The sequence below is a fragment of the Fulmarus glacialis genome, unplaced genomic scaffold (genome assembly GCF_000690835.1).
Source record: "Fulmarus glacialis isolate BGI_N327 unplaced genomic scaffold, ASM69083v1 scaffold16642, whole genome shotgun sequence".
Lineage (NCBI taxonomy): Eukaryota > Metazoa > Chordata > Aves > Procellariiformes > Procellariidae > Fulmarus > Fulmarus glacialis.
The window spans coordinates 11,018-27,361 of NW_009199936.1; the positions used below are offsets into that span (position 1 = coordinate 11,018).

Genomic DNA, 16,344 nt, shown 5'->3' on the forward strand with positions numbered 1-16,344 from the left:
TTGCAGCTTTTCGTTGTGTCTCTTCAGTTCTTTTTAGTAAGTTTTCCTCATTTTTATACTGTTCTTTATTGTATTAACTGCTACTAGAATGGTCTTTTCTGGAAGTAACTGCTTCTGCAAAGATGATGAGTCTATAAGAATCAGTACTGGAGTGATTCTTGAAACAGATCCTGTATCTTTGTCGAGACCAAGGGAAGAGTTGCTGCTGAGTAGTAGCTTGCATCTTCTAATATAGCTGTCCTTATTATGTCTTATGCCAGCTCAGGAGTGAGTACTTGGTTACACAGTAATACATTGCACAGCGCTTTTATCTTGATGGAGGTGCTTTTTTTTTAATACAAACTTTTAAAGCTATTAGTCAATGTTTAAATGGTGAATTCCCTGCAGTTTTCCCCCTGGTAGCAACCTTGATATTGATACAATTGTGACACTGTCTTCTTGCTGAGTGTAATTTATGAAAATCAAAGTGAGATGATGACTGCAGTAGTAGCACAGTAGCTTTTAACTTCCTTGGATGAAGACATTATTGTCCTAAGTTTGTTGAAAGAAAATCTTCTAATGCCTTCCTATGCGCCTGCTTTCTACATTTCAGTAATTGTTCAAGGTAGTGAACTAAAGCTTTGCTGATAGCTAATTTAGGATCTGTATATTCCTTATTTGTACAAAAGACTTTAAATGCTTCTCTCTTTTTTTTTTTTTTTTTTTTTTCCCCCCTTCTCCTTGAAGAAATGAAAATTTAGAAAGGGATTTGCCAAATAAAGAAAATGGGAGCAAATAGCAGCAGCATCAGCGAGCTTCCGGAAAATGAGTACTTAAAAAAATTATCAGGAGCAGAGCCCATCTCCGAGAATGACCCGTTCTGGAATCAGCTGCTGTCTTTTAGCTTTACCACTCCAACAAACAGGTAAGATGGTGCTTGTTGAAGAACTAAACCTTGATAATATATTTATAGAAGTGACAAGTCTGAAAGCACATGAGTGGTTTTGTTAATTATTCCTGTTTTAGGTAGCAGAGGAATAAATGCCCATGTAAAATGGATTCTGTTGTTTCTAATTTTGGAAGCTCTTTGCATCCATCACCTGTTCCATTCCTGTGGGTTCCTTTCTTCTTCATAATAGCTGTAATTGCTGTTCATTCTCCTGTTAGCTGAGAAAGCTCAGAAGTAGGTTCTGTACTGTTGTGGGGGAGCTTTGCTTTTTTTTGTTGTTGTTTTGGGGTGCCTTTTTCTTTTTTTCTTTGAGAAAGCCTCTGGTGTTTCTGGAGTTGCTAAAGACTCCAACGCATGTTTCCTCTCAACTTACAGTGAATTGTACATCTTCCATAACTTAATTGTAAGTTAGCTGTTGAGTTTGTACGTCTTCCATAACTTAATTGTATGTAAGGTGTTAAGTTTCTTAGTCTGTATGGCTTACCCCCTGCCTCCCTTTTACATTTTAAAAAGAAGCTTGGCATGTTGTCTCCATAAAAATATTTTCTAAATATCTAAAATTCAAGTTTTGCATGTCTTTTCACTCTAGCAAGTGGTGTAGATATAAACAAAATTAGTATTTGAGAGGATCCATCTCCAGAAATACAGAACGTAAGTCCTTGTGACTTCTGTTAACCCAAGTCCATCGCTAAGTTCATTGGCCTGTGTATTGATTATCAGTCTTACAAGAACAATCTGCTATTACTTAATACCTTAAGTATTACTTAAACTGTTTTTACAGTTTACAGTGTGACCTGATACTTTTCTTTCAACTGAATGTCTTATTTATTCCCTTTATTATTAGCAGTATTTTCTTGCAAAGGACCTAGCTTTTTCATAAAGGGTCATAACAGACTACATCTAAACACTTGTGTAACAGTTTTAAATAGGCCACGATGTGTTACTGCTAAAATTGGGAACACTTCTAATCTTTAATAAATTGGAAATGTTTTTGAGAGCTGTTCTGGCCAATTTTATTGCCATCTTTCTATTTTTTTTTTTGTTAAAACAGAGCTCCTGGCAAAATGAATGGTAGTCAAAGATATTTTTTTTTTCCGAAGGTGGAAAAACTAGTGCAGATTTATGACTACCCTGAGGTCCCAAACCTTGAATATAAATTAGTGATTGAATGAAGAACGGAATACAATTTCTAGTGAGATACAGTTTACATGTTACATGACTGACTTCTGTGCCGTGTCTTGTGCACAGTAGCTTCTGAAAGGCAGAGACACGTTTATTTTCGTAACAGTTAGGAGCAGATCTGGTAGATAATCTGTGTCTCATACTGGAGTGCCTGTGAGTAAGTGAAAGTTCAGACAACTGGGAGGGAAAATGGTTAAGATAAACAACTGGGAGGCATTTACTAGGCCTTATTTTTGTAAAGAGTGATGATGAGGAGGAAGGATTTTGTCTTCTGCGTGGAGAGAATAGCCGGAGGGTAGCAAGATGATAGTGTTGTGAGTTGTAAAGCTGGGTGGTACGTAACTGGCAGTGGGTGAGGGCGCAGTTGTTTTTTCTCTAAGATCTCTGAAGATGCAAGAATTGTTTACAGCCTACCCATGACTAACAAGGTGGACAGTATTCTAAGAAGTCTTATAACACCACATTTGGTTTTCCATTTTTTTAGGGGGAATTAGTTATATATAAACCCCCAGCAATTTCTTTCAGTTGTTCTACTCCTCCTTCCCCCAGCAAGTAAAGGAGTTTTTCGTAGCTTGCTTTGCAGCTTTTTTGTGCCTATTTCATGGAGTCAGATCCAGTGCAGAGTAAGTTTGCTTAAAAAAAAAAAAAACACAAACAAAAAAACAAAAAACAAACCACACACAAGCAAAAAACAAAACCCCAAACAAACAACAAAACCCCAAACAAGAAACATAATTGAAAAAACAAGCAAACAAAAAAACTGATCCAAAGGCAGGTTGAAAGTTTAATTAGCTGAACACCAGATGGTGCTCTTGCCTGGCAGCTAGAAGAGAAGTATTTTTAGAGGCATCTTTTGTGCAGCTTAATAATTGGAAGGAAACAGAAATTTCCCATTAAGTTGCATCTACCTGAGAGAACCATTTGACAAATGATGTCAGATGATGTCGGCTGCACAGCACCCTCAGCCATTGTCTAAATCAGATAACCTTGCCTGCAGGAACAGAACAATAGAGGTCAATGTTCATTTCTGAGATTGAAAGCTTGTGAAATACGTTAACTCTGTTTTGTTTTAATGAGGCTTGAGTGTAGGTCATGCTTTTGACAGGAGCAGGAGTCTAGTTTTTGATTGTTGTGGAAAGGAACCAGTTTTCACCTGTCAAGACAGAATTCACTTTTCAAATTACACTTTTTCCAATTGTATGTTGCAAAATTGGTGTGTTTATAGTAGGTGATTGTTTGCAAGTGTTATTGGGAGCCATATAAATGCTGTGTGGTGTTTTTGTGGAGGTAATTGATGGTAACTCTAGAGTAAAAGATCTATCCTACTTCCTCAAATTTTTGCAAAGATGGGACTGATATGATCCCCAGGGAGAAGAGGGTCGTATTCTCTGGACGCCGCTTCAGGCACACTTCTGTTACGGCAGTGCTATAGGGAAAGAAGAAGAGAAGAACCTGAAGAGAGAAGGTAGTAGGAAAAGCAAACAACCAACAACAAAAAACCCCATTCAAAAACCAGCAACATGTGGGAAGTGGTGGGGCTGGGGTAGATTGCCTCCTTTCAGTGACAGATGCCTGACAGGTTCACCTTGTTGTCATGAAACCTTACCTGTAGGAAGGAACCAGTATCAGCAAGGAAGGCAGAGTACTTGTGATATATTTAAGGGAAATTTGAGTCCATGTGTGTAAGTGAAGTTTGTGGGGTTTGTAACACTTTTCCTTGTATGCTTTCTGTCTAGTGAGGAATATGTGAATAGTGCTTTGCTTTACAGAAGCCGTTCTGAATTAGTCCAGGTACTGCTGATCACAGCTGGCAAAGGAAGGTCTCTCAGGCTGCCAGACCGAGTTGGATCTTCTGAGGAACAATAATCTTTTAATCCCCCAAATCAGAAGCCCTTGGCTTGAGAGTTGGTAAATTACTGGCTTTCTACTCTGAGGAAGACGAAGGTGTGATATGCTATGTGATCTTTTAATGGTACTGCTCTCCGTGCTCTACTGTCTGTCTTCATTTTCTTATGCTTTGCTTTTCTCGGCACTTTGTATTCTTTTCTTTCTTTGTCATTGTTTTGCTTTTCTCCCATTCCCCTTTCAGTTTGGTTGATCTCTTCCTCCATTCATCTGTTTCTCATCTTCTCTCTCTTCTGCTTTCTCTCCCCACCCTTACCCAATTGTATATGTTAATCTCTTATTGTGTGGTTCTGTGTATAGTTCTTTAGCATTGCTCATTTACTCAGCCATGTCGTCTTTACTGGGTTTATTTTTTCAGTTCAGTTAACTTTTTCATCTGTTTCTGTGAAGAACACAAGGTAGTTTGCAGGGGGGAATGAAGTTTGCAAAATACCAGTGCTGCTGAATCTGAAGTTGCTGTGTCTTTGTCAGCAATTACTGATGCAAGATACTCTTGCCCTTTCACTACCCCTTCCAGTGTTTATTCAGGTCTGCTGTGGGTTTAATCGGGAATTAATGTGTCTGAAAAACAACACAGCAAAAAAGTGATTTTTTTTTTTCAGCCAAGTTAATTCCCTAGAGTGATTCATAACATGGCACCACAAAACAATTCTGGCACAGTGAAGGATTGATTTTTGGGGCACAGTAGGCTGTTGGGTGGAAAGGTGGGATTGCTTAAACCTGCTGTGCCATCAAAAAAAGCATGTGAAAGCATGTGGTCAAAGCGGAGCTGGCTGCTGGGAGTTTTTCTGGGCTGGCTGTTCTTCCTCTCATAATGTTGATTTTCTTAATAGTTAAGCAAGTATTAAGGGGGAATATTAAGTGGGAGTAATTCTGGTCTGTGCATTCACAAACCCCGATTATGAATCAGCCATCAGTAATCAGAAATGAGCTGACGGTGAATCCCTGCTCACTGCCTGTGACTTCTCTGGCATGAGTGGTAGTGACAGCCAGAGCCAGTCTTGGGTATTTGGCAGGTAAAGCCACTGGGGCCTTACACAATTTAGCAGTGGTAGGAGGTAAGTGATATATGCATACGTGGTAATGAAAGAAAAAGCCACCAGCAATTTCGTTTTAGTTTGCCTCATGCTTTTCACCGTATTGTGATCTCCTCTTCCGCAAAGCTGGTCATGGATGCTAAGCAGGTATAATCCCTTTGGGCTGCAGAAGTGTCTGCTTAGAAATTTCTGGTTTCAGCCATTAGGCAGTGCTTGGTGGTCTAAATTCACACTCCTGCATGTTCACTTTTTTTCTTCACCGATCCTTATTTGTTGCACAGAATGGACTCATGGGAGCTGAATTGAAATCATATAAAACCTCTTAAGTCTGCCACTTCCTACATTTCAAGTGGCCGACTTATCAATCTGAATAATGTTTGGATATTGGAAAAATAAAATACAGCTTTTCTGGATGACTCTTTTAGTTATTGTTACGAGCAAAATCTGTGAGGTTTACTTTGGAGTCTTAGCTCTCAGTTTAGGCAGGTCTTTGTTTGTCTGGCTCTCCTACGAGTTGCTACCAAGAATGCAACCTCCTCCTTAGCGGTGGTATTAGTTACAATTCTTTCCTGATGGAAAACTTGAAACGGAGTTAACTAACACAGAACTTGCTGAAAATCATGTGCTTAATATTTACTGTTCCGCTTTGTTCCTTCCCTGGAGTTTTTAACACGTCGCTGATTCAAGAATAGTGTGCATGAGCCTTTAATGGAAAGACATAAAAATGAGCAACTTTTATGTTGCCTTAATATGGTACATTTTTAAATTGGAACAATAAATTATATGCAGCTTTTTATTCTTTGACGTCTTTCCTCCAACTAGTCCATTAAAGTCAGCATTCCTACAGTATGAATTTACTGAATGGGCTGATTCTTCTGTTTTGTATTCAATGGCAAAGAAAAAAGCTTTACTTAGAGGAAAAAACTGTCAGGAAAGCTGCTTCCTTTTTTCTTCCTCCCCCTCTTTTAGAGGGGGTAGTTGTCTGCTATGGTTTGAGTCTTATTCTTATCATAATAAGGGTAGGTGTCATGGTATGGGTATGTTTATAATTACAGTTTGTATGCAGAATACTTTCTCTTGCCATGTTGAGATGTTTTAACGGTACTCATTGCCACTTTGAAACCTCTTATGTTGTGATGCCTTTAAAATAAAAGCAGATAAAACCATGTTCTTCAAAGATGACTGCTGTTAGGAAGCAACTTTCACTGTCTTTTATTTATTACGGTTTTGCTGAAGTCTACGGGACTGATTGTTAGTAAATTTAAAGTAAGGCAACTGGATTCAACCACTCTAAAATAACTCCACTAGGTTTTTTTCCTTCTTTTTTTACCCCCTCCCCCCCCTTCTTTTTGGAAGTAAGTTTTTTACAATATATGCCAGAATAGCTGACCGCAGAATCTCTTTCTGGTAGTATGAAGCCAGAAATAAAAATCTGCAGTCAATGAAAACTATGAATTTTTTTTGAGCAATAGACTGCTCAATTTATCATTCTTCCCCACCTCTACTGAAAAGATGCTTTCTTACAGAAAACTAACTCGCTGATGAAGAAACTCCTTGTACTATGATTAGTAACTACAAATACAAAGTGATTAAATCCCAACAAAATGAAAAAAACTTGACATAAGATCATTATGAAATGACAGAAGAGCAATTTCAGCAAGATGAAACAGAATTTGTATTGTCTACATACTGTTTCAATATTATGTTTTACTTGCCTATACATATGATAACTCATAATTTTCAGTCTTCCTTGTGAAATATAAAGGGGCAATTTTGGCTTTGTTAGTATTCCCGTATGGTTGAGTGGGTGTGTGTGCATCGAATTCGCAAATGACATTTATGTGATGGTACAGGTTTGAAGGATTGAGCTTCTGTATCAGGAAAAAGAGGTGACCTCTAGTATCAGAGGGGCAGTATTTGAGCTTGCAAGTTTGAACTTAGTTTTGATTTCTTCTCTCCCCTTCCTAGTACGGAGTCCTTATTATGTGACGTAGGTGTAGTGGCTGTGCTGTCCTCTTTCCGACAGAAGGGGATTACCCTTGATTGCTCTTTACTTCTATCGCTGATGTGCGATACCTAGTGTCACACAGATGCTTCCTGTGTACAGATGGGTTTGTAGTGACAATTTGTATGCAAAATATTCTTACTGCTTGCTGTGTTGAGACTTTAAAGAAGTCTGTGCTGTCAGGAAGCAAATTTCACTATTATTAATTACAGTTCTGCTGAAGTCTGTGTGCCTACTCTCTACGTAAAAAACCAAACAAAATAATTTCTTGCTTTTATAAAGGACTTTGAAAATGCTGGCCACCAGATCACAGGATGAGCCAGGAATTCCTCTGAAGCCTGGAATTTTTTCCTGAAGTGTGTGGGAAGCAATCCCGCACCTCACACGTTTGCTTGGATCTAAATGAGCCAGTCAAGTCTGCGTGGTTAAGTCTACTTTTCTTTGAATCCTTAGCGTTCCCCTCAGTGCTCACAACCCGTTTGAATCCCCACACCAGGTGATACCTTTTGCTCATGCCTCGGAAAATTGTAGAACTGGTAAATGTGATTGGGATATGTGCTACTTTCCCAAAACCAAATGGTTTACTTCAGGTAGTGCCAGTTGAAATATGTGATTACATGTACAAACTCACCCAGGTCACTGTGATCATTATATTAAAGATCCATGGCCTGAAGCGGATGGTTGTTGCCATGTGCACGTGAACACCTCCCAAAGTGGTGTCTCCTCCATGGCAGGGCTTACTGGATGTTACTGGGGTGTCTGGGTTTCTCCTAGTGATGCTCAGCAGTGCCATCAAGCAGCAGGAAGGGTTTACTTACCTTGCTGCTTGTTTATTGCTAGAAACTGATAATCTTTTTCTTGTTGAGAATATACTAACGATTCCTCATAGACCAGGGGATATTTTACTTCTCCATCCCTAATGAATCTCTCTTCTATTTTTACGTGTTCTAGAAAATATTGTCTTTCAGAAGGTTCTTTTCAGAAGAAGTGTAATTTTTATTTTTCCAGTTCTTGGTAGATAAAATTGCAGAATGGGAAATGTGTAGGATTTTTTCCTTTTCTTTTCTGAAAGGTTGTTTTCTCAAGTACTTCATTACAATTAAATATAATATGTTGAAGAGGATCAATTTAAATGCATTTTAAACTTTTTTTGTCCCAAATAGCAAGCTCCTAAAATAGATATCTATATATGTGCATGTGTATACACATATATTTGGCAACAAGGCAGTCCGTATTCCTCGGGTCAGGGTTTTCAGAGAGAATTGGAACTTTTATTTTTGATCAGTCCAGTGAAGGAGCTTCACTCTATCAGTGCTTGCTCTTGTTTAGTGCTAAAAAGTAGTTTGAATACTACCGGTGCTGCTCTGTGGATTAATCAAAGGACAGATGTTGTAGTGTTAGGTTTCCATTCTTATATTCATTCATTAGCCAAATGTCATCTCCACAGGGATTGTAGAGCAAAGTCAATACCATAGCTGTTTGTAGAATTTCTTTTGTGCCTTATGAATCTTGGCTCTGGCATTTTCTGCCTAAGTGTTAATATAATGGTATCTCCTGTCTTCACAGCACAAAAAAATATGCAGACAGCTTTTTCCATATCTGTCACTTTTCTTTCCTGCCTAAGTGAAGGAAAGAAAGCCACTGCTATGCTTTGCCCCAGGTACATGGAAATGGGCTGCTGTTTTCTGTACCCCCCACTATACTTTCTCCATGAATCCATCCTTGGGTATGTAGCAGTAGTATTGCTTCTGTTGAGTGTAAGAACACCATTTTGCTCTGTGTGTGTGCTGGGGTTGTGTTCTGCTGTAGCTCCTTCTCGCTAAGTATTTCTGTTGCGTGAACTAAAATTTTGCAGATGTTGTTGCCTAGTCTTGAGGATGGCAAAATTCAATTCTGTGTTCTTGTTGTATGAATAAAGGGGAGTGGGCTGTAGTTAATTTTTAAGTATTAAACTTCATTTTGGTAGGAAAAAGAATGGTCAAGTGTTAAAAGCTTTGCTGAAGATCTGAAGGTCTTGCTTGGTTTGCCACTGTTTTTGATCCTGGCAACTTGTAGAAATCAGGCAGCTCTGCGGAATTTGTTTGAGGACTTTGTGTGGGTTTTAATAACTAAAAGGGAAGAAAAAAAACCCTGTAAGAATGCTATACTTTAAAACCTAACTGCTTAGAAATTAGGGGAAAAATGAACTATGATTAAAAGCTGTATGTCTACATTTATGGTTTAAATCCTGGAGCAATTACTATAAACACTCAGTCTGTATTACAGAAGTCCCCAGCATCTTTGGAAAGTGAGAGGTGGGTCACATTGTGTTGGATTATGATTATTCGGTACCTAAGAACTCTCTACTGAGTTGGTGTCCAATATAATATTCACCCTGCCTGTCAGCTCTTAGGAAGGAATACATACTGATGACAAGCAGCCAGCTTGACAAATTTAGAAGTTGGGTTTTTTTAAAAAAAAAGGTGCAAAAAGTCCTTGTTTCACATAGACCTAGAAAACTGTGTTGTCTGTAGTTGCTGGCGGGGTGTTCTAGTTTTATACCATTTGGTTTTAATTACTCTGCATGTTTTTAGCACTGGAACAAGAGACCACCTTTGAGACTAAGTCTGATGTTGTTAAAGTGTATATGAAAGTGTGAGTTTGTTCTTGCAATTTATAATGGAGGAAAGAATGCTGATATTTGATATCAAAAAAAGCCAATCTGCATATCTAAAGTTGTCTTGGGATATTCAGCTGTAGGTGAAGAGCTGTCTCTGCTGTCAGCTCACTACACAGTAAATTAGTCTGATACACAGGAAAATTTGCAGGCATCTTAAAACTTAATTTGTTTGATATCTCTATCTTGAGGCATGTCCTATTGAAAAGTTTTGAAGTAATTCTTTTGGCTGCTGTTTCTACCAATATCCTTACCTCCTCTTCTAGTCCTCAGGAGTTTGGGCACAGCTCAGACAAACTCAACAGCTTCCAAGAGCACGGCTCCACATAGTTTTTCAGCAGTGGAGCTGGTTTAGGGGCTTCCCACACAGCACCACAGTTAATCTCAGGTTGATGCAACAGTTCTTAGGACTGTGCTGTAAACTGGATTACCATCTAAATTTAAAAACAGAAAGAAGGGGGGACTGTTTACCCCACCACTGCATTTTAGAAGTTCACTGGCAGAGCTGCAGGTAGTTGCCAAGATGGCGTTGAGCAGGTGGGACAGAGAGAATGCATGTGGTACCATGCCCTTTTTGTCTTCAGTCTCTGATGTTTTTATATAAATCAGGTTACTCATCAGAAAATTCAATGCTTAGGAAGCAACAGTGACTTTGGCAATCTAATTATGGCAGTATTAAGTTTTGCAATATTTTTATGTGAGAAGAGTGCTTGAATGGAGGCCGTACCACTGACTTGTATAGGCTTCAGGTTTCATTAGATTGCTACTTTCCTATTTATTTTGAGGATGGTGATTTTCATACCTGTAATTACAAGGATGTAGCTGCATGAGCTCTGAAATTGCTTATCCTGTATTACATACTGTGTTATGTCTGTAAGCATTGAACTGTTTGGGTTTTTTTGACTGACTTTTAATTTGGAGAACTTCAGAAGGACTGCCATTCCTGTAGGTCAGACTGTATGTCTGTGTGTATGTATAGAGGCTGTACAATCTCCTCTGATATCCTGAGCAGTAGGGCCTATAGCGATAGGACAAGGAGTAATGGTTTTAAACTAAAAGGGTGTAGATTTAGACTAGATAGAAGGAAGAAATTTTTTATGATGAGGGTGGTGAAACTGTGGAACAAGTTGCCCTTTAGGTGTTAATATTGGGACACCTTCATATTGCTTAATGTGGCATTGGACACAATATCTGATTATTTTTTGTCTTTTATTCCTATCTGTTAAGGAAAATATACTTCCCATGTATTCTTCAGTTTTATTTTAGGGGATCAGTTACTTTGTACTGGTAGCTTTGTAGTGATAGAAGTATATAAATGGTTTTTTATGTGTTTGACGCAGCTGCTGTTTACTTTAGTGGTTGTTGGCAGGTTCTGCTTTAGTGCTTTACTGTTCTTTTCAGCTGATGGTTTTCATTGAGGCATACCAGCAGGCAGTTAATGAAGTTATGAAAAATTTGGTGTATCTGATGTGATTGTTGCATTAATATAATAACATTAGTTAAAGGAAAGTGCTGCTTAGCTTGAGGTTAAATGTCAGGTTGTGGATTCTTTAATTTATGCTTTTTAAAAAGATGTTCTTTCATATGATAGTTCTTGTAAAAAAAATCAAGTTCTTTCTGTAGGCTGCTGTTCCATGTGTATTTTCAGTGGCATCAAGCTAAGTATGGCAGTATTGAAGTCACAAAGGTGGTAGTAACGCAAATGATGTAGTGATGTCATTTCACTTTTACAAACAACTCATTTTTGAATATTAGTTTCCTGTTTTATAGTCACTGTACTTCAAATGCATGTTGTCCTGATACTCGGATGACCGAGCACTGGAATGGGTTGCCCAGAGAGGTTGTGGAGTCTTTGTCTTTGGAGATATTCAAAAGCCACCTGGACAACTGGTCCTGGGCAGCTGGCTGTAGGTGACCCTGCTTGAGCGGGGAGGTTGGACAAGGTGACCTCCAGAGGTCCTTTCTCACGTCAACCATTCTGTGCTTCTGTGATACCTATGTAAACCAGCTAATGGATTAGTAAAATTTAGTGCTTCATAGAAATATTTTACTACTGTTTTGTAATGAATTTCCGCTTCAAGTACAGGAACCCAATTGCTTGTGTAACCATTTTTATTTTCTTTTCCCCCTCTTCTAGTGCTGACTTAAAGCTCTTGGAAGAAGCCACAATCTCAGTCTGCAAGTCTTTAGGTGAGAAATTGTGACATCTTAACTTTTTTCCATGTGCTTGATCAGAAAAATTAAAAAACAGCATTCACGTGCACATCTGTGTCTTCAGTATACTTTACTTGTATGTGTTCCACTAGTAAGATTAAAGTAGTGTTGTCGTGGTTTAACCTGGCAGGCAGCCAAATACCACACAGCTGCTCACTCACTCCCCCACCCCCCACCCCCATCAGTGGGACGGGGAGAGAATGGGAAGGGTAAGAGTGAGAAAAACTCGTGAGTTGAGATAAAGACAGTTTAATAAAACAGAAAAGGGAGAATAATAATGATAATGATAAAATATACAAAATAAGTGATGCACAATGCAATTGCTCACCACCCGTGCTGACCGATAAGTAGCGATTGGTACTTCCTGGATCACGCCTACCATTCATATACTGAGCATGACGTCACATGGTATGGAATACCCCATTAGCCAGCTGAGCTGGCTGTCCTGATTATGTTCCCTCCCATCTTGTGTACCCAGCTCAGTCAGTAGGCATGGGAGCTGTCCTTGGACTAGGAGGGCACTTAGCAACAACTGAAAACATCAGTCTGTTATCAACATTCTCCTCATACTAAATCCAAAACACAGCACTGGCAAGAAATTTAACCCTATCCCAGCCGAAACCAGGACAAGTGTAAAGAGTGTGTTTATATATCCCAAACTTTTAGAAACTTCCTTCGTTAACTGTTTTGTAGAACTTAAAATGACTGAAATGTTTAAAACAAATAACTCCATCCCTACTGCCTCTTTTTCCCTCTGCCCTCTAAGCTGATCAATAAGGGAAAAGAATTAATCAGAGGACAAAGGAAGGGATAATATAAACTTGATCAACGATGTTTCAAGAAAGTAAAAGCTAGTTGTGAAAACCTGCCCAGTTTTCTGACAGGAGACTATTGTGCTGTAGACAAGTCTTGGAAAGGAAGCAGTACGCAGTACGAGCTCCACATTTGGGATATTTTAAATCTAGGATAAAAAGTATGTTGAGAGAACAATTATGGAGTAGTAAGGCATGTACTGGAGAATCTTAAAAGAAGAACAACAGCTGTACAGAAAAACAGACATACTGTGCTTTATGTAGAAATATTTAAGACATAGAAATTTGGTTTCATTCTGTATATTGTTTAAACTAAATAATGTCAATTTACGCATGCTATATAATCATATCTTATTTTTTGTCACCTAGTTGAGAAGAATCCTCGAACAGGAAACCTTGGGTCTTTGATTAAAGTCTTTCTTTCTAGAACCAAAGAGTTAAAAATTTCAGCAGAATGCCAGAAGTAAGTACCCGGAAAAAAGCTGTGTGTGCCATTTCACTTCTTAAATGTTCCTTTTGCTGCTAGCTCTTGAGTATTTTACTTTGCTAGTTAACATAATCACAGACCAAAACTTAGAATTCTTTTAAATCGTTGTTAGAAACAGAACAAGTATCTAGTACTTTTCCAAACACAGAAGGTTTAAGTGTAATAGATAAATAGATTGCTGGGGAAAAAGATATGTTTGTGTTCATCTGGTGTGTTACATAAACACATTTGTGTACAAATGGTCTAACTTCTGGTTACCAGTGGTTTAGAGCTGTTTAAAAAATCACTTGACCTTTTTAGCTAAATCTTAATGTATGAACCAGTATTTTATCTTGGAAATCTTTTAAATTGGATTGGATTTGAACACAAACTTCTGTATAAAGACATTGCTTTCAAATCATATCATGCAACTGCCATTGGTTTTGCTTGCCCCTTTCAGCAGTGGAAAAGAACTCCAAGAGGTTAGGTGTGCAGCAACTGTATAGTTTTTGCAGGAACCTTTCTGTAATTGTTCCCCCACACCCACAGACAAATGTCCAACTCTCATCAGATCTGGGGCTTCAAAAAGGAAGACTTTCTTTTTAATGCCCCCTTGCTCCCAGGACTGCCCTCAACCTTCTTGCTTATATCTGGAGAAAGAAGTTTTTCCTGCCTAGATAGCTCCTGCTGCTTTAATCCAAAAATACCTTGAAAATATAACTTCAAGCAAGAGCTTGACTATATGCTGTTGTATGAGCTTTCCAGCAGTTGCTTATTGGGACTCAAGAAAACATAATGAAGCTGTATTCCCCTTGCGTTCAGAAAGCTTGGAAAATATCTGTGTGTGTTGCGTAGAAAAATCTTGCTATATTGTGCTCCTGAAGTCCATAAATGCCTACGGTCATCTGAAGGCTATTTGACTGGGAAAAGTGTTAAGGTTCAGGGAGCCAGAGTAGCTTTCATATCGAAGCTTGGAAATTTTCAAATGTCTGGGTGGCTTGAGTCCATAGTATCTAGAAACATTTAGAAGTATGCTGAGCCATCTGGTGAGCTCTTCGAAGAGCGACTCTTCTGGCGACTGTGTTGTTTTTAACAATACAAACCTACTTAGGAACAAGATTGTATCCTCTTGGGGGAAGAAAAAAATAATTCTTTCAAATACATTTCCAGTTTGTTTGCTGTACCATCAACTGAAGACTCCCTGCTTAAGCACTTTGGCTTTTCCTTGCTTCAACTGAAGCAACCCTTTTGTCTACCCTGGCATGTATTTTCTTGTGGGTTTTGATGCATGTTTGCAGGTTAAGCATTACTGATTCTTGTCTGTTTCTGCTTCTTTTCTAGTCACCTCTTTATTTGGCAGGCTCACAATGCGCTGTTTATTATTTGCTGTTTACTGAAAGTATTCATCAGTCGAATGTCAGAAGAGGAGCTGCAACTTCATTTTACTTATGAAGAGAAAGCAGCAGGCTCATATGGTAGGTATACACCAGTGCTGGTGAAACAAATATCCCACAAGAAACTAAAAAGCTCTGATGTTTGTAGATGAAAATACTGAAATAATTCTATGATTCTATGTTTTGTTTACACTAAGAATCCCAAACTTTGCTTTAAAACTAGAGATGAAGTACCAATGAGGTTACGTACAACGTGTTTACTGTTTAGGACAACCTGTGAGACTGAAAGTATGTAGTCAATAGTAAAACTGACTTACTTCCTTTGGGCTCTGAAGTAATTTGGTGTAAACCATCTTCCTTTGTATCATACATGTGAAAGAGAACACCTTCAAAATGTGATGAGAGCTTTTCATAACACAATGACTGTCGTCTTCCGCTAGAATTAACCGTTTATTAGCAAGCTGTTGGCATGTTACAGGTTCTTATAGCAAAATAGACCTCTTTTAGAGCAGGGTTTAAGTTGTTTGGTTTATTTTTTCTTTAAAGATTTGTATTAAATTTAAAATGGCCATTTACTTAAAAACTTAATTTGGCATTTTTTTTAAACAGTTGTTTAGAAGTGATGTAGCTTAGTCATTTTCATACAGTTGGAAAGGTGGTAACGGTCCTCTTCAGAAGAACAGAATAGAGTTGGAGTGAAGCTGACCACATACTACTGGAGGAATGGTGATGTCACAATTATTTAGTGTTTCTTTTCACATATGTTTCATAAACCAGCAGCATCAGAGAGTGGAATTAATGCAATTTTTAGGAATCTAGTGAGGGAAGATAACAGTACTGTGGTAACAACTGATCCATTGAAAAGGCAACTGCTAAAATTTAATTAGTGGGCAGTAGTTTATACAAGAGTACAGGAAAAGTCAAAGAATTTAGGCAGAATGTTAAAAAATAAATGCATCTCCAGGAAATGGAGCATGTATTATACAAGATGAAAGATAGTGGAAAAGATGCTCAAGTAATCTAGCTGTTCTTTCTGCTGTCTGGTCCTTCTTTTTGAATGTGAATGATGTGAATGTGTTAAAATCAGTTTGATTACAGCAAAAAGAAGGTCATAACACTGTTTGCCACAAATCTTTGTGTAGCGCCATATCAAGATGCTCTGACAGAACACATGATGGATAATGCCGGGACAGGAGCCCTGATTTCCTTTGCTTTGTTGTAAAGATAATGTTGAGTTTGTAATTGCATGTTGTTTATTGTATAAAGCCAAAAATGGTCTGGCAAAAAGGACTGGTATCAGAATGCTAATACAGTGCGAGTGTATTGTGGAAGAACAACCAGAAGTATCTGAATGTGGATTTTTCTCAACAATCAGTCCAGCAAGGACACGCGTTGAGAATATCTAATAGCTGCTTGCTCATTGAATAGTGAAAACTGTTCATTAAAATCTGTTTAACTCCTTGGCGCCTGCTGTTGCTGTGGGGAAATCAGACTTCTGGTGCCAAAAGATTGTGCTACATGTTGAAATGGTTTAATGTATTTAAACTGTGATGAGTAATCTCCAAGAATTAAGTCAGCTAACCGATGCATTATAAAGTAACACCTGCTTATAATAAGCTATCATTGCAGCCTGCCTATGGGTTTATACTTGATTTTAAAAAATCGCCCATCTCTTGCTTCAGTGGTCAAGCGTAGCACAGTAGAATGGATGGAAAAGCTGAGATGTTTTGTTAGCTTGAACCCCC

At 38.3% G+C, this 16,344-nt stretch overlaps 1 protein-coding gene across 1 annotated transcript; it reads left to right on the top strand.

The window, feature by feature from the left end:
- Positions 1-764: 764 nt before the first annotated feature.
- LOC104071777 (dymeclin-like) lies at positions 765-16,005 on the top strand. The gene is made up of 5 exons (XM_009573421.1): positions 765-904; positions 11,851-11,903; positions 13,109-13,202; positions 14,547-14,680; positions 15,866-16,005. The coding sequence occupies exons 1-5, from the start codon at positions 765-767 to the stop codon at positions 16,003-16,005; spliced, it is 561 nt and encodes a 186-aa protein (XP_009571716.1).
- Positions 16,006-16,344: the final 339 nt, after the last annotated feature.